Source organism: Mustela erminea, chromosome 10 (genome assembly GCF_009829155.1).
Source record: "Mustela erminea isolate mMusErm1 chromosome 10, mMusErm1.Pri, whole genome shotgun sequence".
Taxonomy (NCBI): domain Eukaryota; kingdom Metazoa; phylum Chordata; class Mammalia; order Carnivora; family Mustelidae; genus Mustela; species Mustela erminea.
This window is the reverse complement of record NC_045623.1, coordinates 90,398,443-90,423,233: the sequence shown is the minus strand read 5'-3', so window position 1 is coordinate 90,423,233 and position 24,791 is coordinate 90,398,443. Positions and strand designations below refer to the sequence as shown.

General features: G+C 48.4%; 2 protein-coding genes across 4 annotated transcripts in view; both read left to right on the top strand.

Annotated features, from left to right (window-relative positions):
- DHDDS (dehydrodolichyl diphosphate synthase subunit) overlaps positions 1–11,314 on the top strand; it is a 33,588-nt gene extending 22,274 nt beyond the window's left edge. Inside the window, exons 7-8 of one of the 3 annotated variants that reach the window (XM_032361469.1) lie at positions 1,038–1,145; positions 8,976–11,314. In XM_032361469.1, the coding sequence (XP_032217360.1) occupies positions 1,038–1,145; positions 8,976–9,212 (345 nt within the window). In that variant the 3' untranslated portion in view covers positions 9,213–11,314. Of the gene's footprint in view, positions 1–1,037; positions 1,146–1,465; positions 2,778–8,972 lie in introns of those variants that run through there. The other 2 variants (XM_032361468.1, XM_032361470.1) reach the window with 2 other exon arrangements.
- A 1,072-nt stretch (positions 11,315–12,386) lies between these two features.
- Positions 12,387–16,307, top strand: HMGN2 (high mobility group nucleosomal binding domain 2). The gene is made up of 6 exons (XM_032361472.1): positions 12,387–12,604; positions 13,592–13,636; positions 13,806–13,835; positions 14,192–14,242; positions 14,883–14,978; positions 15,442–16,307. The coding sequence occupies exons 1-6, from the start codon at positions 12,590–12,592 to the stop codon at positions 15,475–15,477; spliced, it is 273 nt and encodes a 90-aa protein (XP_032217363.1). The 5' UTR covers positions 12,387–12,589; the 3' UTR covers positions 15,478–16,307.
- The last annotated feature ends 8,484 nt before the right edge of the window (positions 16,308–24,791 follow it).

Genomic DNA, 24,791 nt, shown 5'->3' with positions numbered 1-24,791 from the left:
TTCATTCTCTGAGAAAGAAATACTGAGTTCCTCCTTTGTGTGTTGGGCATATGGCAATGACCAAGTCAGAGATAATCCCTGCCGCCTTCAAAATTTATCATTTGTAGGCAAAGGCAAACTGAACAAGTCATGACAACCTTGGGGACAAATAACAGGCAGCTCTAATCTTGCCTTCAAATATTTGAAAGAATGTCATTTTGAAGAAGAAACAGACTTGTTCCAGAGCAAAGGCCTGAGACTTTGGTAGAAGTTCCAGGGAAGGTGTCATTGGTTTAGCAGAACAAGCTATCGGATAACTAAAGTCAGCCCTCTTGAGGCACTGAATTCCTCCTCACTATTGAAGGTATCAAGCAATGGCTGTCGAGAATGTTCCAGAAGGAACTCTTACATTAGTGATTATTATTAGGGTTCACCCAGCTCTGTAGTCTGACTGCTTTGTGTACATTATCATGTTTAATTTTCATCATACCTTAAAAACCAGGTGCTCCTGTCAGCCAGTTTTACAGTTGAGGAGACCGAGTCCCAGAGAGGTTAAGTAACTTGCCTCAGGTCACATGGATGATAAATGGTGGAGCCAGGATCCAAGGCAGGTAGTCTGGCCCCAGAGCCCAAGCTCTTTGCCACTGTGCCCTGCTCTGCTCCTTAAAAATAACAGCCCCGGCTACCATTTGTTCATTGCTGACTTTTATCAGACAACATGTCTCCCAGATGACATCTAAGGGCCAAGAGCCAATAACATAATCCAGATGTTATTTCATAGTCCTAAAATTGGCTCTTAGAAAAATCCTGGTGGGAATGTTGATCTAGTCTTGCTGTAGTTCTGCCTCGCTGCACACAGGTGCCTCAGATGACCCCACCCTATGAGCAAGGCACTTTGGGGCTGGCAACGGCAGTAGCTGCAGCTCAGCGTGCCTGGGCCCTCTCAGCTCTGGGCCGCTGGGTCAAGCTCAGCCTGTTCCTTTGGAAGCCTGAACCAGGAGTATGTTCCAGCAACATGCTACTAAACTATCCTGTCTTCCTTCCCCCTGCTTTCCCAGACTTCCCACTCCTGCTTGGTGTTCCAACCCGTTCTGTGGCCAGAATACGCATTCTGGAACCTCTGTGAGGCCATCCTGCAGTACCAGATGAACCACAGCATGCTTCAGGTAAGAAAGAGTTCAGGGCTGGTCTGACCGGATGTGATGGAAGAAGAGGTTAGCATCGACTGACCGCCTACTACTTACACGAGGCACTTGCTAATAAGCATGTTAATGAATATAGTAGCTACTCCTTGTTTACTATATATCAGGCGCTGTGAACATTTTATAGGTACTAGCTCATTTAATGCTCCCAAGATCCCAATGGCCTAGGTATCATCCGCCCCACTTGTTTAAGTGAATACAGCAAAATTCTTTTGTTAAGGATGTATAACCAATAAGAGACAGAACTGGGATTCAAGTTACATGTCTATAATCTCTTTGCACAGAAACACAGGAGACTTCTCAGAGAGACTGGCTATTCCCTCACGGTATTAAGCTAGTAAAAGATCGTAAAAGTCAAAGTATGCAAAATTCAAGCCTCTTCCAGAAGGGATTAAAAATAAAGTAGCACTGTCTTTCTATTATATAAAATATGTTCTGCCAACATTTGAAGTTCTTTCAGTTTTGATCACCACATCTGGAAACAGGTTTTAATAGGAGGCAGAGTCACCTGCATCTGATTAGAAAATTCTTGATAATAAGGGTAGTGTGCGTGGTCGTTAGTGTGTTAGATATATTCCGGTATGTTTCTGTACTTAACCCTTCCAGCAATCCCCCAGGTTTGGTGTCTGCGTTTTCCAAATCTGGAAACAGAGGGGCAGAATCACTGTCTCAACGCCACAGGCTTTTAAACCCAAAGCTGCTGCTGCTGTTTCTTGAGTCTAGAAAGACAATGACCAGAAAGAAATAATGATTTAACTCAGGGCTTCTTAATCCTCTTGGAGAATCTGATGGAAACCATAGACCATCTCCCTAGAAAAATTGCACAGATCATTCTAACACGTGGCATTTTGCATAGAATTGTACTCATCACCGAAAAGATGTCAGGGGTTTACATAACCCCTGGAATCTGTCTGTGAATCCCAAGTCCAGAACTCCTGGAAAAAGTCCGTCAAATCATGAAGCTTTGGTCCTGTGCTTCATCATTAGAATATGAAGAATTGAAAGAGGGAGTTTTGTTCAAGTGAAAGGAAAAACGGCAGAGTCTCAACTATCCACCATCAGTGAGGAATTAATATCATATTTTTCCACATGACCAAAGCTCCTTTAAGAACCTGAGTTTTTTTTCTATCCCTTTTTGCTGGAAAACTTTCCAAAAATGTGTCTTGTACATAATCATCGACACCTGCTATATACCAGGCACTTGCTAATAATGATGATGGTAACTGCCATCTTAAAGCTCTTCACTGGACAGTGATGCCTATGGAGGGTGGGACTGTTTGCCCTAAGCTAGATGGGCCCCAAATAGCTTTGGGATTTCGTGTATATTTCCGTACAGCCTCCATGGCATTTTCTACCACCATCAGTGGCTAATTTTGACAGCATGCCTCCTCCTCTTCCTATTTACTGTTTAAAATCGGCTATAGGCTAGGAAACCAGTCAGTCGGGCTTGCTAGAAAGAGGTCTGTAAAGTGAGAATAAACTGGCTCTGAAGCCCAGAGAATGTTGGTGTGTGAGCTTTGGTGCATGGATACTCTTATCTCGGATTTGGCTGCTCGGAAGCCCTTTATAGTCATTTCAGGTTTCTTTCTTTTCTTTTCTTTTCTTTTCTTTTCTTTTCTTTCCTTTCCTTTCCTTTTCCTTTCCTTTTCCTTTCCTTTTCCTTTCCTTTTCCTTTCCCTTTCCTTTCCCTTTCCTTTCCCTTTCCTTTCCCTTTCCCTCTTTCCCTTTCCTTTCCCTTTCCTTTCCCTTTCCTTTCCTTTCCCTTTCCTTTCCCTTTCCTTTCCTTTCCTTTCCTTTCCTTTCTTTTCTTTCTTTGACAGAGATCTCAAGTAGGCAGAGAGGCAGGCAGAGAGAGAGAGGGAAGCAGGCTCCCTGCTGAGCAGAGAGCCCGATGCGGGGCTCGATCCCAGGACCCTGGGATCATGACCTGAGCCGAAGGCAGAGGCTTGAACCCACTGAGCCACTCAGGCGCCCCTCATTTCAGGTTTCTCAGGCGCTTTCCTACCTGGCTGTCAGAGGACTTACTTTGATTCATTGTACAAACAATACCAACTATGAGTTAAGGATTATATTAAGCATAAGATTCCTACCTTCGTGGAGCTTATCGTCTTCCTTGAGATAGTTAATAAACAAGTATATAAGAAAATTTCAGACTGTAATAAGGCAGTGAAGGAAACAGAGTGATATGCTAGAAAGTAATGAAGGAACTAAGAGGTACTAAACAGAGCAGTCAAGGAAGGCCTTTCCGTGGAGGTGGTTTTTAAGCCATGACACAAAAGATGAGAAGCAGCCAGATGTGTGAAAATCTGGCGATAAAGAATTATTCTCTACAAGAGGAGCAGTAGTGCAAGGACACTGAGGTTGTCAAGTCTGGATCTTGGAAGAATGTGCAAAGAGGCCTTCGTGTACAAAAAAGGGAGTGAGATGAGGCTGGGTGTGAGTTAGGCCTCTGGTTATATAGGACCTTATGAGCCATGGTGACATAGCTGAAGAATTTTGATCAGAGGAATGACAGGATCTGATTTATTTTGCAACAATCATTCAGGATTTTTGCGCGGGGGCAGCAGTCAGGGGGACCAAACTCCTACAGTGGTCCAGGTGAAAGAATGTGCCGCGAGGTTGGGTGGTGGCTGTAGGGAGGGGGAAGGCTGAGTGGACCGAGACGGGGAAAAATAAAATTTAAAACAGAAACAAATGAAAGTTAATAATACAACCCCTAGAGTAAAGAGTTAGTTCAGGTTATCTGAACATAGTTCTCAGACTATATATCTTTAGTGAGATGGACTAGAATACAAACTGAAAGGAAACTTAACCATTACTCAAGAGGTTCCCATTAGTGGTAATGCTGATGATGTAATTTTGAAACTCATGGATCTCGGAGGATAAAACAAAGTGAGTACAAATATTAATGTTACTAGGAATCCAGACATGTAGGTTTTGGCCTAGATGGTTGGGAGGATGGTTCTGCTATTTCCTGGGGTGAGGGGGGACGTGTTTAAGGATAAGTGTTAAAAGTCCCATCCTGTACTTGGGAACCCTAACTGCAGACATTTACTGAGTTCTTACCACATGTCAGACATCCTTTACATGGATTCTTTATAGTGCTAGAAGGTCAATACCATGGTTATTGCCACCATTTTTAAAGTGAGGAAACCAAAGTTAAAACAGAGATCTTGACTGTCCTGAACGCTTTTTCAGGGAGCCCCTTGGGGATCCTGGCCAGGCTCTATCTACCCAGGAGTCCTCAAAGCTGTGTTTCTAGAAATCTCAGCACCTTAGCAGAAGCATTAAGGTAGATTCCAGACTAACAACATCCTCACCAGTCTGGCCTCAGACCACAAAGCTGGTCTTTCCAGGGTCTTCCTTTTATGTACCCTGTCTCATGACCAAACTAGACTCTTTATGGTTCCTTGTTTGGGATCCTGCCTTTCAGTTTCCAACCTCCACATCTGTGTTCCCATCCCATTTCCCAACTTCCCATTGTTAAAATCTGAGCTGCTCTATCTCTAAGCCCCACACAGTGTGTCTCTGTTCCTACAGGAAGCCAGGGCAAAGGCCAGGGAGGTGACTTCTAGAGTAGCTCATTGGGCTGATCGTCCCTGGTGCAGGCTAAGTGAAGTAGGGACTTAGCCACAAGTTGTTTGGGGCTAGACCTTGGTATCTGAAGGGGCCCTGGCAGTCTTCAGGTGATCACCCATCAGCTGTGGAAAATGGGGGCTGGTTAAAGGAGGAAGTATTGACTCAGATGCAGTAGGACAAAGGGAACATCAGCAGGGGAGGGATGGGTGGCAGTGCAGAGCCACTGAGCCTCGGTTACAAGCTGCAGGGATGGAGGTCCATGAGGGGTCACGGACAGATGTGAACAGTAAGTGTTTGGTCCATCTCATCTGTAAGAGTGGTGTCATAGAAGATACGTGTTCCCACCACACTCCCTTTGATGCACTTGTCAGAGACTAAACATGGGCCTGGATCAGTCGACTCTTTTATTTCTACTTTATTCTTCAGGTAGTTGCTGTCTTCTCCTTAGGAAAAGTTAAAAGCTTGAACTGTTGTCTCAGACATCCCTGACTTTGCATCCTGGTGCCGCCTGCTAATCCTGCCATTCTGTGACTGGCAGTGACTTTACCCGGCACAGTATCATTTTTCTCATCTGTAAAATGAGAGGAGTGGCGTCAGTAAGAATGCCTGCTTGGGGCGTCTGGGTGGCTCCATGGGTCCACGGTCCAGCTCTTGATTTTGGCCCAGGTCTTGACCTCAGGGTCGTGAGTTCAAGCCCTGCACTGGGATCTGCGCTGGGCATGGAGCCCACTTTAAAAAAAAAAAGGCCTGCCTCAGGTTTGTGCTAGGGTGCAGTAAGCTGATATAGCAAAAGTGCCGAGAGCCCTGCTGGAACAAAGTTTGTCTTAAGAGAATGGTGACCAGTATCGTTTCCCATCTGTGTCTCTGAGCCCTTCATCAGAGTTCTCCTGGCTCCAGAAAAGCTTTAGGCTCGGAGCACCCTTCTAGTCCTGTCCCGGTATAATTCCTTAGGCAGGGAGACCCTGGGTGCTTCAGTACGTGGTGTTTCTGGCAGGGTAGCTGTCTAGGCAGCCCTCCAAAATGCATCCCCTGTCCCTGGCACACTGGCTGTCGCAAATGGGGGCTTCTGGGAGGACTTGTCCCTGGCTCATGAATGTTTTGGGACCAAGTGCCCACAGCCTCTCTGCAGGCCCAGACAGTGTAGCCGAGGACTGGATGATTTATGTTCTGGAGGGGCTGTTACATCTTGCTCCCTAATTCTGCTGAGGAGAGAACAAGAGCAGAGAGCCTTAATGCTCAGGAGAGGTCTGGATTGAATAGGTCAGAGCCCCATTTCTCCAAGCAAGCTCCGTGGAGCCCTTGCACCAGGATGGCATAAGGTCTGTACAAAAAGTCTCTAAGGAAATTATTAATACCCCCACACCTGATTGGGTATTCCACAGGGACAGTAGCCAGTATGGTCAGGGAGAGAGAGATTGACTGCTAGGACTTCCTTGAGCCTGGATTGTCTGAGGCGGAGTGCCTGAGAAGATTTCGAACACGTCTGATACGTGGCAGTAGATCCAGACTATGTGGAGGCCGGACAGACGGCATTTATATGCACTGATGCCCCACACCGCCCCTACCCAGTGCAGCTTTTCCAGAGATACATTGCCCATCGATCTCTCAAGAAGCTGCCTCAGTGGAGAAACCAGTGGAACTTCAGCCTGCTGTGACCTAGGCCATGTCCCTCCCCACCCCAGCCTCAGTGTCTTTGTATAATGGGGAGCTGGGCAGAGGGTCTCGAGGAGCTCCCCTGGCTCTGTCATCCTAACAGTAAATCTGATTCCTGGCAGTTAGGGGCCGCGCTCTTCCTTGACTGCAGCCTTCCTGTCCAGCACCCGGTCTGGGGGTGCCATCAGAAGAAGCCTGAGCCTCACACACTGACTAAGCAGCTCCATGTTTCCTACCTCTGTGGCTTGGTGCTCCCCTCCTTTCTGTCCTACCAGAACATACTTACTTAGCTCTGGCCACAGGCAGCGGTGAGGGAAGAGCAGCTGACCATGACTAGCCAGCTGCCATGTCGGCTCCCAGTTTCTCATTTTTCCTTTAAGCCACCCATTGTGCAGAGGACTCACTTTGGCCTGGTCAAGCTCTTCAGTCAGTTCTGTGTGTCTGTGCCATTATCCCCACTCCCTGGTACTCTCCTCCTCCCGTATACCCCACCTTTATCCAAATCCGCCCCGTTGGTTAAAGACCAGCTCATATTCTGCCTGTCCATGAGGCGTCACTGTTCCTTGACCTTCATCAGCAACAATGTCTCTCTTCTCTGAGCTACTTGACCTTTTCTCTTGCCTCTCTGCCTTGTATTATGGGACTTTGTGTTTAGATCCATGTCCTAATTGGCCCACAAGCACATGGATTGCTGAGACGATATCCTGTACATCATAGTAAGGTCCTGTACGCAAAACCCAGGGTTCCTCCCAACCAAGGCCAGGAAGAATCCCTTCCAGCAAGATGGAGGGCCTTCACAGCAACTTCTCAAACCCTTCTGGTCTTTGTAACTCCATGTGTAAGCTCATCACCCTAGCAGAAGAGTGCCCTTGAATGCCTGGGTTTGTATAGGAGCCTAGGGAGGGATTTCCCAGATTTTCCATTTGTCATCTTTCCTTGCAGTAAACCTTTATTGCTGAGATCCTAGCAAATCACTTCCCTACTCTGACCTTCTATGTCCGTCTCCAACAGATAAAAAGTAGCTCCACTGAGAGGGTCAAGTGCTTGTGCATATGTAAGATAGTCTTTTTTTTTTTTTTTTTTTTTTTTAAAGATTTTATTTTTATTATTTATTTGACAGAGAGAAATCACAAGTAGATGGAGAGGCAGGCAGAGAGAGAGAGGGAAGCAGGCTCCCTGCGGAGCAGAGAGCCCGATGCGGGACTCGATCCCAGGACCCTGAGATCATGACCTGAGCCGAAGGCAGCGGCTTAACCCACTGAGCCACCCAGGCGCCCCTGTAAGATAGTCTTTAAAGGGGGAGGACAGAGCTATCCAGGTTTACAGGCTGAGCAGGACACAAACAGGTACACATGCTACTATAAGGTAGCATGTGGTAAGGGTCATCAGGGCATAGAACGCCAAGTTAGCGGCAGAGTGTGGTTTCTTACACGTGGGATGGGTTTGGAGGAGGAGCTCTGGTGCCAAGGCTCCATGGCCAGTCAGGGTGGCATCACGTCAGGGAGGCACAGCAAGGCCTTGGTCCTGCTCCAGGGGGATTTTCCCCTCTCCAGGAGCTTCCTCCCCGCCTTCCTAAGGTCACCTGGTCAGTTGAGTATTTCACATGTACCGGGTGCCCAAGTGCCAGAGAGGAAAAGCCACACGGTCTCTGCCTCCTGGGAGTTGATGGTTTGTCTGAAGAAACACAGGCGAATGAGAAGTGTTGCCAGCAAGCACGATCCCTTCCCTGGTGTCAGAGCTGGTTCCAGGAGCCCTGGGCACTTGGGCAAGCCTTCCCGTGCTTTATTTTCTAACAGAAAAGTGGACTGTGGACACTAACACCTGTTCTACTCAGTAGAATGCAGTAAGTGGCTTAAGGGAGCCGAAGCTCTTTCTCACAATGTTGCTATGAGGATCCTTTGCTGGAAGAGTCAGGTCGGTCTCCCTACAGGAGGCAAGTCTGGAGCCAAACTTTAAAAAACAGTTGAGGGGGTTGGGACAATGGTACCCGTAGAGTGACCCTGGAAGCCAAAGGAGATGACCTAGTGACTGTGCCCCAGGCAGGAATAGAACCTTTCCTGCGGCAGAGAATAGACAGTAACTTGTGAAATTGCTGTTTCCGTGTGAGAGCCTGCTAATGTGCGGGAGAGGGTTTTGCATATATTATCTCTAATCCTTAAAACCACTCTTCAAGGTAGACACAACCCCCACTTTACAGATGAAGAAATGAGGTTAGGAGAGGATTTGCCCAAAGCCACAAAGCTAGCTGGTGGGGGAACCAGAAGTCAGACCCAAATTTGCCTGGTTCCCTTCCAAGTGTAGGCCTGAGAAGAATTTCATGAAAGACAGAGGCTCCCACCTCAAACAAACCATGATGGACCCCGAGCTGCCAGGGCTGGGGCCCTTGCCTCCTGGGTACCACCCATGCACACTTCCTGATCTGGTACAGATCTGGTACAGATTCACCGTTGTCCTGCTTATTAGCTTGGCCCACTGGGTGCCCCACCTCCCTGCCGCCTCCATCCCAGTTGCCCTCACACCTAAAAATGATCTCCCCACCCAATCCCCACTTTTCTCTAGCAGAAGGCCCGAGACATGTATGCGGAGGAGCGGAAGAGGCAGCAGCTGGAGAGGGACCAGGCTGCAGTGACAGAGCAGCTGCTGCGCGAGGGGCTCCTGGCCAGTGGGGACGCCCAACTCCGACGGACACACTTGCACAAACTCGCAGCCAGACGGGAAGAGCGGGTCCAGGGCTTCCTGCAGGCCTTGGAACTCAAGCGGGCTGACTGGCTGGCACGTCTGGGCACTGCATCAGCCTGAGTGAGGCTGGCCTCCTGCCACTTTGACCTGCCCTCTGCCTCCAGGGCCCCACTCCCCTTTCTTTTCTTGGTGAAAGGCCCCTCCCTCCTAATGATGAATTGTGTTTCCTTTGCTTGGCAAGGGAGCCCCAGAGGACCGGTCTGCTGGCCACAGGTACACCTTTTGGACCGCCTGGCCCAGTGGCCCCTGGGGAGGGTTGTGGTGAGAGTCTCCACAAGTACACTAAAGCCAGCTCCCGTCACCAGTAGGTTTGGAGAGCAGGGAGCCCCAGGTCTTCCCTGCCTGATCCTTCTGCCTCTGCCACTTCTGCCACCTCTACGTGTGCTCCAAATGCACTTTATTTTTTCACCAGCACATCCTTTAACACACAGAATTTCAGGGCAGAGGTCTCCCCCAAACCCTAGCCCTTTACCAATCCATCTTAATCTTCTACCCGACTTTCACAAAAGATTTGGCTCCACCTTGGATCCACTGGTAAATAGCTAATAGGCAGCCAGCGTTATTTGGGCAAGGAAGGGGAGGGAGTGACAGAAAGAAAATGTGCCCATCTGCTGCTCCTCCCCCTGGGCTCTCCACCTGGGATTTGCTATTGAATCTCTACCCCCCTCCCACCGCACAGTGCTGATTGCTCACTGAAAGGCTCAGCGCCCCCAATGGCGCGCGGAAGCCAGGCGGGTGATTACAATCCAATTACCTATTGTCGACTCAGCCCACACAAGCTTTTCTCCTCCTCTTGCGGGGCATGGGGCCAGGCTCCACACCCCTGAGAGACCGCCCCGTCCATGACTACAGGGTAACAGAAGGGCCCATAGGCCCTGGTGAGTCTGATCCACCACAGGCCTCATTCCCTGGAACACGTCACAGGACCCAGAGCGTAGAAACAAGCACTTCTCCCAACTGACTGCTGTCCTCACCATCTCAGACTCTGGCCTCCTGCCTCCTGTCTCAGAGGCTTCTCTGTTGTTGACCCGGCCCCGAGTAGGCCCTGAGACGATTTATTCTCAGCATGGCGGAGTCTCACCTTGTCAGGGCCAACGCTGTCCAGCAGGGAGAGGAGGGCCAAGTTGGGGGCTGTGTCCTGTCCCTTAACGTCTCCCGGCCAGGCCTTGCTGCAGAGCTGCTGAGAGGATTAGTGCCTTTGTAGAGCTGTCTGCCTGAGCAGCTCTGCTTCAGGTGCCGGGAGCAGCAAGCACCAGCCTTTCACACCAGCCAAACACCACCGCTCTGTTCAGTCTCCCCGTTTTACTTTCTGCAAACTGTTTCCCCAGCACCTCCCTCTAGGGGAGTGGTGGGGTCTTGCAAGCAGTGCTCCTAGCAGTCTTGAAACACCTAACTTCCCTATATTCCAGTCTCCTCTTCCCCTTCCTGTGCCAGGATACCTGGCACAAGAGACCCTTGGCCATCATCCCTGCTCCCAGAAGCAGACAGAAATGCCAGACACTGCGATTGAGAAGCCAATCAATGCACCCTTTGGCAAGCCCCCTACACACACCTGGCATTCCCCACAACCAATCCCTGGCACACGGCTCCCAGAGAGCAGGTGCTGTACATTTTCCAGCTTTACAATGGGGCTGTTGACAGCCTTAATTAGGGAGGCATGAATTATGCGGCTATAATGTAGAGCCCTACAATTAAGGCGGGAATGAGGGGCTGGAGGCAACAAACGGAATCTGCCCAGTGAGCCTGACTATTGAGTCCTGTCTCCGTTCTTGTCTGACTTTCCCTAATATGACTGGAGTACAGCAGAGATGAATGAAGCTGATGTCTCTGGGTTTAGGTCCTGTATTCTGGGGGTAAGGTACACAGAGTGGGACAGGCAGGGGCTGAGGGACCACTACTGCCGAGGTGCAGAAGCTGCAGATAGAACTTGTGATTGCTTCCTGCCCGCAAGATTTGTACAAACCCGCTCAATCCTTGCCTCAAGAAAGTAGGTGGGACCTATGTAAATGTCCTCTCACCTGTGAGCTAGTCCCCCACTTGAGGATATTTATTGTGTTCTTGTGTTCTCCTGGGTTTCAAATAGAATTTTAAAAATTATTTCTTAGATGTAAAACTTGTCTACAAACAGTACAATAGAAGAACACCTGGTTTTGCCGCTGCAATTGTCTGCCCTCCCTCAGGTGCGCTTGGCTACCTCCAGGATCCCCAGCTTTGGGGGCCGTGCGAGGTGGGGGAGCCAGTGGAAGAGCCCTTTTGCCATTGCAACACCTGTTCCTTTACTTGTTTCCTAATCCCCGGTTGCTATCGTCCACCCTCCTTGTCCTCCCGCAAGTGAGAGGAAGCCAGCCTGCCAGGGTGGAAAGGAGGGATTTCGCCAGCTGCGATTGCAGCGCCCAGGCTTGGTGGCCGCTTCGGGTGGGGGCAGCTGAGCTTGATGTCTCCAGAGCGGGTGGAGCGTAGGGGGAGGGGAGTGTTAGTAGGCCTAGGCGGCTGCTCTCCATCATTCTGTGACGGGGTTCCGAGGTCCGGGAATACAGGGACCTAAGGGAGCCACTCGACAGGCTTTGGGGTGGGGGGCCTTCGTTGGCATTTGGGGAGGCGGCTGGGAAACGGGTGCTGAAAGGACAGCTCCTACCTGCCCCGCAGCACCCGAAGGGGTTTACTCTGCGTGTAAAATCTCCCCCCTCGAGCCCCCACCCCACCTCGAGTGGACCGCCTTCCAGGTGAAGAGCACGAAAGGATTCCTCGGAGTGGCAGCTTGGAAGGATGCACGTCCGTCTGCGCCAAGCTGGCTTCCCCACTCTTTCCCCACTTCAGCGTCAGCCTTGGCCCTGGGAATTGGAGCCTGTGCCTCCAAACCGCGCGCTTCCTCCCGCCTCCGGCGGAGAAGGGCGGAGTGGCCAGGCCTCGCAAACCCTTCTTCTGGGGCCCCCAGCGGGAACAGGAAGGAAAGCGGCCGAGATGCGCCCTAAGTGTCGCATGGCTTGGAGAAGTGGGTAGCTGGGTTGCATAAGGTGGAAGGAACTTGGTAGTTTGCAAAAGCCAGCGTTTGGCGGGAGCTGTAACGCAGAGCCCGCCGAATCGCACACCCCCTCCTCGTTTACAGCCATCGACGCGCGCCTCCCCCACTGCGCCCCCACCCCCTAGGCGCGCCGCCGTCTCGCGCGCCCTCCCCCCCGTACCCCCCTCCTCACTCCCTCCAGAGGAGGTGAGTTTAAACCCCGCCCACGTGACCCCAGCTGGGCCAATGAGCGGCGGCGGGAGGTGAAATCCGGTTCTAACCGGTCCGGGGCTCCCAGCGCTATAAAAACTTTATAAACCCCCCGGAGCCCGAGCAGTGTGAAGAAGAAGAGGCGAGAACGACCCCCGGACCGGCCAAAGCCCGCGCGCCGCTGCATCCCTGCGTCCAGCGCTTACGTCCCGCCGCCGTCGCCACCATGCCCAAGAGAAAGGTACGTGGCGCGAGGGCCCCAGGCGCTGGGCCGCCGCTGCCGCCGCCGCTACCGCTGCTGCCGCCGCCGCCGCTTCCCCGGCTTCGGGACGCGAGAATCGGCGCCGGGCTGGAGCAGCTTCGGACGCCTTGCACAGGAGCTCGAGACGGTGTCAGGCTGCCCCGGGCTAACCCTGCGCGGCTCGACTGCCCGCGGGCGCCAGAGGCCATATTGGAGGAGCGGCGGCCGCGGCGGGAGGAGCCATGTTGGCGGCTGTTTATCCCGCTCCCCTCGGGTTCGCCGTGCCCGCCCCGCGCCCCCTCCCCCATCGCCATGCCCCCTCCCCTCCCCGCGGGCGGGCAATTCAAACCCGAAAGGGCGGGAAGGCGGCGCTCGGGCTTGGCGGGCGGGGGAGCGCGCTGCCGCCAAAAAACTGCCGCCGTGAGGGGGCGGGGCCCGTGTCCCTTGGGGCGGGGCTTCACTGTGTGGCCCCGCCTCCGCCCACGGCCCGGGCGCACGAGACTCGCGCCGGTGCGCGCCGCTGCCGCCTACGAGTTCCCCCGGCTGCGCGCGACTCCAGTCTCCCGCCCTCGACGGCTGCCATGGTAACGGCGCCCGGGCCCCGCCTCCGGAGGGGTTTGTTTGCACCATCTGCAGCTGTTGCTTCTGCTTGGCGCCGCGGCGCGGGCTGCGCTCCTCCGAGCTCCAGTTTAGCGCGCGCTGCCCGGGGCGGCTCCAGGCCTGCTGGGGCTCGGACACCCGCCTTTACTGCGCGCTTTGGGCCATCTCGGGCATGATGCTTGCACAGTGGAGCAGGAAGATTGCTGAGCATTCAGGACATTTTCATAGGAGCGGGGGATGCTAAAACCGGAAGATTTGTATGTCTTGGAAAAGTTGTGTGCAAGACTTCCCCCTTCAGTTTTTTTCCTTAGGACTGTTACGCTTAGTGAGTCCGTAAGCATTGCCTTCGAAGCTACAACTTTCTTAGGTTTTGTTTGTCTTTTACAGGCTGAGGGGGATGCTAAAGGAGATAAAGCCAAGGTGAAGGACGAGGTGAGTCTTAAACAGCTTTGGGACTCCTTTGCTGGTAATTAATCACGCCTCTAGTCCGGAATTTCCCTATGCTCTCTGCGCTTCCTATAGTCTAGACCGAACTGATAAGAAAATTTTTTACCTTTTGGTTTTTAATTGTCCTGTTTCTATTTTTTTTTTCTTTTAATAGCCACAGAGAAGATCTGCAAGGTTATCTGCTGTAAGTGTTCTGCTATTAAACTATGTTTATCCCTGAAACTGAAAAGTATTAAAAATTCCCTTTGTTTCCTGTGGGTTATGGTTAGTGGCAGCTTTTGAATGAACTACTGTCTTGTGGGCTCTCACCTGATTGATACTTGCTGGTTCTGAAATTCAGGTGGCTTGTGGCCAAAGTGGGACACCTTGGCATATTACTTAAATGGGTTCCTGGAGATTGGAAACTCCTAACGGAAAGCCAGCCCCAGAGGCTTTAGGAAATAAGAGAAACTTACGTGCCAGTAGTACTGTGATTTGGAGGTAGATTGTTTCTTTGGCCCATCATACTAATATTCTATTTTTCTTTTCCTGAAATAAAAGAAACCTGCTCCTCCAAAGCCAGAGCCCAAGCCTAAAAAGGCCCCTGCAAAGGTGAGTGGAACTGAAAGACTAGGATGCTCCTCGGAGTTGCTGCGGCTTCCCACATTGCTGGCAGTTCTGCTGTCTAACAGTTTCATCCATTGACACAGACTTGATATGAGAAAATTATTTGAACTGGGCTTTAAAAGTTATATTGGAATTGATCATTTTCGCAGGATGAGGCCTGTCCTTCAGTGTCCTAATTCAGCAGACTGATGACCCTGTTAATGGACATTCTAACTTGTTTTGATAGCTTGCCTTATTTATCCCTGACATTTTGTAGTACTGGTTTTCTAATCAAGAACTTTATCAAGATAAAAATAACGGGGCAACAGGGTTCTGGGCGGGGGAGTCCCCAGTTTACAAGAGATTGTACATATTAAACCTGAGTATTCAAGGCACTGTTTCTTCTATTTTTTACACTCAAATAAAAACTTGTATACTGAAGACCACAGCAGATGATAATTTGGTCTTGTTTTGATCCATTTTTATCAATGGGGGAGGGTTTATAGTCTGTGGGTGTTATCTTTGATAAACCTGTGTCGTACAGAACTTTGCAGATCATACCCTGCTCAGGCAAAATTTGAGGAAACTGCTCTTTTTTTTTTTTCTTTTCTTTTCTCTTCTTTTTTTTCTCCCTTCTCCTTTTTAGAAGGGAGAGAAGGTACCCAAAGGGAAAAAGGGGAAAGCTGATGCCAGCAAGGATGGGAATAACCCTGCAGAAAACGGAGATGCCAAAACAGACCAGGTACAACAGCTGTCCAACTTTGTGGAGCTGGCTCTGAGTCAGTTACCAATTCCAGAAGCTTCTTTTATCTTTCTCCTGCTCCTGTATTGCCCCAAGTGTGCTTTTCAGCCCAGAGTTTGCTTGTGGTTTTTCCATGAGCTTACATTCTGGAATCCTAAAGTCTGTGCTGTCCAATAATGGGCACTGTTGTGTGAGCTCCGTGTTGTGAGCTCACGCTACCCCATAGTGTTTTCAAGCTGAGGATAAACTCCTCTTCTGATGCAAATGTGCTCCCTTCCCCAGTTATCCAGTGAGGTCCAGAGGGAAGGTTACCAAGTTCTCCTCAAAACAAGGACTGAGTCTGGAAGGATCTAAAATCTGAACTTGGGTGTGGGTGCAGTTGTAGTGCTAGTGATGGGATATGAATGAAAATCGTGTCAAATCTGTAGGTGGTGACATTGTATTGATCTTCTTCTTCTTCTAGGCACAGAAAGCTGAAGGTGCTGGAGATGCCAAGTGAAGGGTGTGCATTTTTGATAACTGTGTACTTCTGGTGACTGTACAGTTTGAAATACTATTTTTTATCAAGTTTTATAAAAATGCAGAATTTTGTTTTACTTTTTTTTTTTTTTTTTTTTTAAGCTATGTTGTTAGCACACAGAACACTTCATTGTTGTTTTGGGGGAAGGGCATATGTCACTAATAGAATATCTCTGAAGCTAGATTGACACAAGGGGAAAACACCTTCCCCTCCTAGTTTTGAGAAACTTCCTCTTGGCTCCCAGGAGGAGGGGTTCCTTGACGTTGACACACATGAGCCGCCTGGGTACAAACCCCTTGGTGGTGTGGAAAAAACTAAAATTCAGTTTTTATGTCCTCTTCTCCCTCTCTGCCTTCAACATAGACTTGACTCCCTTAAACCCAGAGACCTGTTGGAACCTGACCCCCAAGACATGGTTCCCAGTATGTCAGGCAATCTGGACTTGACAAAGTGTCACCACTGAGATGGCGTCCCTCAAAAGAGTTCCTTTTTTAGCTCGTGGATCTTCAGATGGATAATCCTGCCATTTTCATTTCATTTCCTGAAAGTCAGGGTCGGCTTGTGAAAAGTTGTTAAACAACATGCTAAATGTGAACTGTCCGCCCTCACTCTAAACGTCCCTGCTCCGAGCATCACATGAAGACTGCATTGGGTTTTATAGTGGCTTTCTGATTTTGGTAGTCCATTGAAGAAGGGAGTTTGAAAGTTGTTGTATACTGTTAACGATTGTCTGCCTATGTCCTGCCTGAAATACCATGATTGTTTATGAAAAGTATCTTTAATAAAGCTGGATACAGTTTGGCTTGGAATGCTGCCTCTAATCTTTTCCCAGGAGTGGGGGAGCCTGGTTTCTCCAGGTCTCTTGGGACAGGACGCATTCTGGTGTGAGGTGTAGAGGTTTTCCGGTCCAGCCGTTCTGGTCTCGTCCGGCTGTAGAACACAGTGCTAGGCGCAACTAGGAAAGATCCCTGGAGCGGACTGCTGGTGGAGGCCGGGAGCAGAGGAGCGATTTCTGTACTTGGTTGTGCAGCATTACGTGAAGTGTATTTCTCAAGGCAGAGTTTGGGTAGGTCTAGGTTTTGGCCTGGTAGTGGACAGCAGAAGAGCCTTTCCACTTCATTCACATTTAAAATCTCCCTAAAACTAGAAAATTAGTAGGACCAACTATAGTCCTTGTGTCAGGAAAAAGTGCTTCTGTGTCTATACAATCGGCCGTAGATGTCTAAGACCGACGGACACTCTGTTCTTAAGACAGACACATAAGTCTTCTGTGAATTGATTACATTCTTGTCCTTGCTCGTGAACTGCTCTAACTGCAAACCAGAGCTGTTAATGGGGACTCTGATTGCTTCCATTAAGAGACCCTGCAGTGAACCCCCTTTCCTCCAGAGGAAGGAGCAAGAAGTTAGCTCTTGGGGAAATAGAGCTTGTAATAAATCGATGCTTGCATTTGGAATGTGCTTTCACAAGTCACCTCTATTGTTTCGGAGAAATAAAGCAAAGTGGAGATTAAAAAAAAAAAATACATTGCTTTGTTTATCCCCTTGGAAAGGTAGCACTAGTCTATGAAGCACTTTCTTGATCATTTTCTGGTGCATTATCTCTAGTCTTCGGTTTTGGGACAATTGTGTAACGCAAGTGTTAACGCCCTTCTTATGAGTGAGGAAATGAGCTCAAATGAAGAAACTGGTTCAGGGTCCCGTGTACAAGAGTGAGTAGCAAAGGGTTCAGACTCCCAGCTTTATTCAAAAATAACCTCTGACTTCTGTTTGGGGGCACCTTTTGGAGAATTTGTCCACTTAGGCAACTTGCAGCCGCTTGCTTTCTCTGTTGGTGAAATCGTTCTAAATTGTACACCTAGTTTTTACTCTGAGGGAGGTGTCCTCTGTGGAGGGGACATTACTGCTGTCAGGGAGACAGCAGCTTGGTATTGGAGCAGAAGTTGCAGAGTTGGAGGAAGCCACAGCTGGGGTTGCTTTAATCACTGTTTGTGGGACTTCAGATTCAGTCAGATGTGTTCAGCTGTGGACCATGCTAGGACCTCAGCCCAAGCCTCTTAATTTTTGTGTCAAAAATTCGTCGGTGTTTAGCCCCATTTTACAGTTAAAACGTGAAGTGACTGGCTGACGTTAAACCCAGTAGTAACCCTTTATTCCTGTTCCTTAGGAATTAGGATAAGTAGGGTGAGCTTGAACTTTGTTTTTCCTTCATGGGAAATAATGGCTGAGTGGACTAGCCCTGGACAATGAGAGTACCTGGGCTTACATACCAGCAACCCAATCTTGAGAACACATGGTGAAGCTGTTTCAGCCAGCTGTAGTCAGGCTCCGTGCCAGCCCTGTCCCTGTCTCCAAGCCCATTTTATCCCATCTCTGGGGAGCAGTCACCATAACCTGGACTAGATAGAATGGGTGCTTTGGGCTCTAAGTAAAAGAAAATGGCTTACAAGGAGGAAGACCAATCTCCCTAAATGAAGTTCTGAGCTCAGGTAGTTCTAAGTACCCAGCTGGTTCTTTCCAATTTTTGTGCCCTGTTGGCTGTGGCATGTTGTCCAGCCACCCTGCCTCCCCCAGGTCTGCTGCTCCAGGCCTCAGCTCCACACTCTGGTGTCTAGAGGCAGAAGACTGGTTTCTCCTGAAGATTACCCAGAAGCCTCTCAGCAACCGGGGTTTCTTTGGGCAGACCTGGACCACCTGCCTGCCCCTAAACCAATCCTGGCGAGAGGGATGAAACCACAGATTATGCTTTGGATTGGCCAGAACTGCTGGAATTAACTGGGGGGGGCGGGGGAGAGATGACAGAAGAGGACAGGTGCCACAAGTGGCCAGCCGCCGCCCGGGCTCAGGGCCCGCGCTGTCTCCAGGCTTCCCCAGGACTGGCCTCACTGCATTTGCTGAGCAGAGGTCCAAAGTTGAACTAGAATTTGCACTAGGAATTCACCATTTTAAAGCATGCAATTCAGTGGTTTTTAGAATATTCACAAGGTTGTACAACACCACTATATAATTGAAGAATGTCCCATCACTCAAAAAAGAAACCCCAGACTTAGCAGTCATTCCCCGTTCCCTCTTCTGGCCTAGGCAACTACGAATCTATTTCGTCTCTCTAGATTGGCCTATTCTGGACAATTCTATAAAGTGTAGGCTTGTGACTGGCTTGGAAGCACGAGGTTCTTGAGGTTCACGGTGTTCTAGCGCGTGCTCGATCCCTTTTGTCAGATACTCCCTTTTACAGGTAAACTCAACGCTTTTGGAAAGTTCACATTATGCCACTTTGCTTTTACAAAACACCTATAAAAAAAAAAAAAATGAAAAAAGAGCAGCACTGAGCCATTCCTGAGTCCAGGCAGCGCTCCCCGCTGAGCTGCGGGGGTGGCCCCTCCAGGTTCCCTTCCCACTGTCTACACTCCAGACCAAAGCACCAAAACACCCTTGAACTGCGTGAGCGTAGTGTCTTAGCGCAGTAGCAGTGCATCAGTCTCATAATCTGAACTGCGTGAGCATCCGTGCTGTATCTCGATTTATTTTGTGAATACGTTAGCAAGCATGTCCTCAGGTCTCAGACCAGCCGGAGAGGTGTTGTTTCTGGGGTCCAGGAAAACTCAGAAATGTGTCCTATATGAGTGGGGATTTGTTCGGTCTGTTAGTTCATGGGGGAGCTCTGCTTTCTGGATAGTGGGGCAGACCTGTACCAGAGTTTGTTTATTAATTGATCAGTTGAGAGCATTTGGGTTGTTTCCACTTTAGGGCTGTTTTGAAGCCTTCTCCACCGGGAACACACTGTTGGCACGGAGCAACGTTTTCAGCTCTTGCAGATCTATACCTTGGAGTAGGATTGCGGGGTCTTGAGGCTCCACCACTCCCTGAGGAGCTGCGGGGCCGTGTTGGGACAGCAGCTGCACCGGGTTCCACTCTCAGCAGCCCCAGTGCACGAGGGTTTCAATTTCTCCACATCTCATCAGCACACATTTTCCCATTTCTTTTTTTATTTCAGGCATCTGGGTGGGTAGGCAATGATCTTTCAGTGCGGATTTGTGTTTTCCTCGTCCTAGGACGCCTAGTTGAGCATCTTTCCATGTTCAATGAACCTTTGTTTATCTTTTTTTTTTTTTAAGTATTCAAATCCTTTGCCTATTTTTTTGATAAGTAAACTCTACGCCTAACATGGGGCTTGAACTCCCAACCCCAAGATCAAGAGGCCCACAGAGCCTGGAGAAAACCGGAGACTGAGCTAGCCAGGCACCCCTCTTGCTCATGTTTTAATTGGGCTATTTATCTTGTTACTGGTACAGTGCGGGAGTGCTTTATATATTCTGGGTATTAGATTCTTACCAGATTTAAGATTGGCAGATGTTTTCTCCCATTCTCTGGGTTTTCTTCATTTACTTGTTACACAACAGTTCTTAGTTTTGGTGAAGTCCAGTTTACTCAATTTTTTATTGCTTATTTTTTATGTGTCCTGTCTAAATCCATTGCCCAGTCCAGGGTCATAAAGGTTTATACTGGTGTCTCCTAAGAGTTCTGAATAATTTTAACTCTTAATTTGAGGTCTTTAAAACATTTTAAGTTAATTTTTATATACAGTGTGAGATAAGGCTCAAGTATTCCCCTCTTTTTAAAAACTGTTCTAGACCTCTCTGGGGCCTGCCAGTTCCTAAGATACTATTTGTCTGGTTGACCTCGTCTTGAGTCCCTTCTCTGCAGTTTCTCCCTGTGATGTCATCCAGTGACACACAGTTTTTCACCCCTGCCCACATCTCTCTCGAGTTCAGTATTTCCACCAAGCTCCTGTGTGGTCCCACCCGATGGGCCGCAGGCACCCCAAGTCAGAGTGATGGGGTGGGACTCCTCATGTGCTTCACAACCCCACCTCCCTACTTTTCCTGAGCTTAGTAAACCAGCACCTGTTCTGTTCCTCAAGCAAGAGACCTGAAAGATAGCCCAGATACCTTCGTCCCTCCCCATCATCACAAGTTTCCAGGGACCGCCTAAATCACGAAGACTTGACTTTGGAAATTCTTGTTTTTCATGTCATGGAAAATTTCAGTTAGGGGCGTGTGGGCGACTCAATCAGTTAAGCATCTGACTCTTCGGCTCAGGTCATGATCTCAGGGTGGTGAGATGGAGCCCTGCATCAGGCCCCTCACTCAGTGGGGAGTCTGCTTCTCTCCCTCTGCCATCCCCACCACGTGTACTCTAGCTCTCTTTAATATAAATCTTCCGGGGCGCCTGGGTGGCTCAGTGGGTTAAGCCGCTGCCTTTGGCCCAGGTCATGATCTCAGGGTCCTGGGATCGAATCCCGCATCGGGCTCTCTGCTCAGCAGGGAGCATGCTTGCCTCTCTCTCTCTCTCTCTCTGCCTGCCTCTCTGTCTACTTGTAATCTCTCTCTGTCAAATAAATAAGTAAAATCTTAAAAAAAATTAAAATAAATAAAATAAAATAAATCTTCCAAGAAAAAAAAAGAAAAAAACCAACCCTCAAATATGTGCAAAAGTAGACTGAGCAAGACCCTACGTACCTATCACATAGTTTCAGCAATTATCAACTCGTAGCTAAGTTTGCTTAATTTATACCACTGGCTCCTCTCCCTTACCATAACAGAACACACCATTCCACCCACAAATAGGGACTTCGTAGAAAACATAATACCATTAGCATACCCAAATAACATTAATTCCTTAGTATTATGAAGTCTTCAAACTCTCGAATTTCTAACTGGGTGTCTTTTTGCTTTTTTTCTTAGTAATGTATTTGTTTGAATGAGCATCTCTGTATTGCAAATGGTTGGCATATTTCTTATCTCTTGGCACATGTAAGTTCCCTCCATCTCTCTCCCAGTCTGGATTTTGCTCTTCTGCCTCCATGGTGTCATTTCACAGGTTTCTTTATCCTTTGTATTTCCTGCTATATAGGAGTAGATCCGGATGTGTGATTGGATTCAGATTTAGTGGTAAGAAAACCGCACAGCGGCGTGTGCTGGAGACGCATCACACCTGGTTGTCTCTAGATACTGCGGCCCTTGAAGCTCAGTTCCTAGATTGATTAATTCATCAAGGGTTGCAAAATGAGGACCCTCTAATTCTACCATCCCTTCTTCACATAATGCCCAAAATACCAGCGTGAAGAGAAACTTCTTGACTCATCTGCTCTTCAGTTAGCTGGAATTAGAGTTCGTATCAGAAAAAGGATAAATGCCCAAATCTTTGGCCAGTTTCCAAAATAACGAGCTGGGTTTACTAGCATCCTCCATTCGAAAGTGACCAGTGGGTGGTTTTTTAATGTTGTTAGTTTCATGGTCATTGAATTAAACATTTTATATGTTTCAGTTCATTGTAGTTTAATTACACTTAATGATGCTCAAACTGTTCTTTCTGCCCAGTGGGGGGGCCTCAAGTGCCTGCCGAGTCCTTTTGATAACAACCCTTTTGATGGTAGCGTGTGGTAACTCCCCTCCTAACTACTATGATAGGCTATTCCACATTTAGGTTGTACATTTCCTGCTCCAGACCTGGGGTGATCTATTTCCAGGAAAAAAAAAAAAACGAAATCCTAGTTCCGTTTAGTGGAACACCAAAATCAAGGTTCTAGAAGGTCTACTGCTACTGCTTTATTGGTCATTATTTAGGGCCTTTGGTAGACGAAGCTAGGACACGGTTTCTTTTCTTTTTTTTTTTTTGACATGGTTTCTTCTTAAGATAAAACACATCTGTACTTTGCATTCAAGTTCAAGACTTAAGAGACTTTTTTTTTTTTTTAAGATTTTATTCATTTATTTGACAGACAGAGATCACAAGTAGGCAGAGAGGCAGACAGAGAGAGAGAGGGGGAAGCAGGCTCTCCACTGAGCAGAGCGCCGGATGCGGGGCTCGATCCCAGGACCGTAAGATCATGACCTGAACCGAAAGCAGAGGCTTTAACCCACTGAGCCACCCAGGCGTCCCTTAAGAGACTTTTCTTAACTCTTGTATCTTCCATCTGTATATTTTCCCCCAACATAAGAATCCCGATTCTCATCTGTACCCTGAGTTATGAAATAGATAATCACAGTTACTCAGTTGTTAAATTCCATATCACACAACAGTATCAGAATAACGAAAGGGAGTTTAAGGTTTTGTTTGTAGTTCTTTGTTTTGGTAATATTTCCTGAGACACAGCTAGTTGGTTCACGGTGTTTCCAGTTTACTGTGGTTCCTCTGTGTGGCTTGCTACTCACTGAATGCGCATTTACATTAACCTGTTTTATGTATTTTTCCATTTTTTAAGAATTTCTCGGGTTGGGGCACCTGGGTGGCTCAGTTGGTTAAGCCACTGCCTTCGGCTCAGGTCATGATCCCCGAGTCCCTGGATCGAGTCCCGCATCAGGCTCCCAGCTCCACAGGAAGTCTGCTTCTCTCTCTGACCTTCTCCCCTGTCATGCTCTCTCTCTAATTCTCTCTCTCTTTCAAATGGATAAATAAAATTAAAAAAAAAAAAAAAAGAATTTCTCGGTCTGCCCTCACAGCACACAGACTAGAATTGGAACAACCCAGAGAAGATTAACACAGGCGCCGTGGGAGGATGCCACGCAGATGTGGGAGGGGCTCCATGCCCCATGCGGCGCTCAGTGGGTTACCGCAGAGGGAACGATGAACCAAAGCACGATGTGCGGTATTGAATAAGGAAATGATGAAATGTCACGATAAAAATATTCCTGTAAAGCCGTCTATGACATGTGAGCAAAGTGGAGTTACACCTGGAAATGTACATGCAGATCCATCCTTTCTACGTGTCTCGGACATGAGAAAATGTCAACTTGTATTTCCTTATAGAATTAAAAAAAAAAAATTCTCCTAGTTTAATACATTAAATAGTTAGAGTTCCAAGTCTTAATCTACAAAACAAGATCTCTTCAAAGTCTAATTTCTGTTCCTATGTCCTCCACCTTATTCCCTCCCTTCCCATTTAGTGACCTTTTTTTTTTTTTTTTTTTTTTTTTTTTTGACAGAGAGAGATTACAAGTAGGCAGAGAGGCAGGCAGAAAGAGAGAGGAGGAAGCAGGCTCCCTGCTGAGCAGAGAGCCCGATGTGGGACTCGATCCCAGGACCCTGAGATCATGATCTGAGCTGGAGGCAGCGGCTTAACCCACTGAGCCACCCAGGCACCCCCATTTAGTGACCTTTTAAATTTGATTTAATTATTCCAATCTTTTTTTAAAATTTAAACAGATGAATATGTTATTGTTCCCCTTTCTTGCATAAAGTGAGCATCTAGGGGTGCCTGGGGGGGTGTGGTCAATTGGGCGTCCAACTCTTGGATTCCACCCTGTGATCTGAGGGAGGTGGGACCAAGCTCCCCCTGGGGCTCGCCGGTGGAGTCTACTTAAGACTCTCCCTCCCTCTGCTCCTCCCCTCTGCCCCACCACCACCCCATACTCACTCACCCTCTCTCTCAAATGAATCTTCAAATAAATTTTAAAAAAATGCATACAATACATTTCTCCGTCTTGCATGTCACTTAACAGTATATCCTGGGGGCACCTGGGTGGCTCAGTCAGTTAAGCATCTGACTCTTGATTTCGGCTCAGGTCACTGTCTTGGGGGTGTGAGGCTGAGCCCCCAACAGTCTGCTTGAGCTGCTGTCCCTCTGCCCCACCCCCAGTTTGCACATGCTCTCTCCTTCCCTCAGATAAAATCTTAGAAAAAAACAAAAGCCAATATATTGTAGAAATCCATTGTAGAGGCTCCTCAGTTCTACAGCAGCATAAAATGGTAAATATGTTTGGCCTCGATCCATCATACTGTTTTCTGTTATATTTACATGTATCCCAAGTCTTTTATATATAGTCCTTCTGTTGTCTATTTGTTCTTCCTTTCACTTTTCTTTTTTTAAACTTTTTTTTTTTTTTTTTTTTTTTTTTTTGGGGAGAGAGCAAGAGCACAAGCAGGGGAGTGGGTTAGGGGAGAGAGAGAAGCATACTCCACACTGAGCAGGGATCCGTACGTGGGGCTCGATCCCAGGACCCTGGGATCATGACCTGAGCCAAAGGCAGACACTTAACCAAAGGAGCCACCCAGGCGCCCCCTCTTTTCATTTTTCTTTTAGCTGTTTGTTTTTGGTATTCTGAAAGGTGTGTTTTTGTCCTGTGGTTAACTTTTTATTACTGCCTTTTCGAAGAACCTTCCCCTCTTCCAGCCTCACTGAGATTTCCAGCCCACTGAGCCGACCTCTCTGTACCTTTTCTGCACCAGTCACCTCTTCTCTCCTGTCTCCACTTTCCTTCCTGGGCTCAGATTTTACTGCCCAGCTCTAAGCAC

Excerpts from the sequence above, each read along its gene's own strand:
- HMGN2 (XM_032361472.1), top strand. Across the intron at positions 13,836-14,191 it reads GATCTGCAAGGTTATCTGCT|AAACCTGCTCCTCCAAAGCC; the intron begins GTAAGTGTTCTG and ends CTGAAATAAAAG. Across the intron at positions 14,243-14,882 it reads CTAAAAAGGCCCCTGCAAAG|AAGGGAGAGAAGGTACCCAA; the intron begins GTGAGTGGAACT and ends TCTCCTTTTTAG.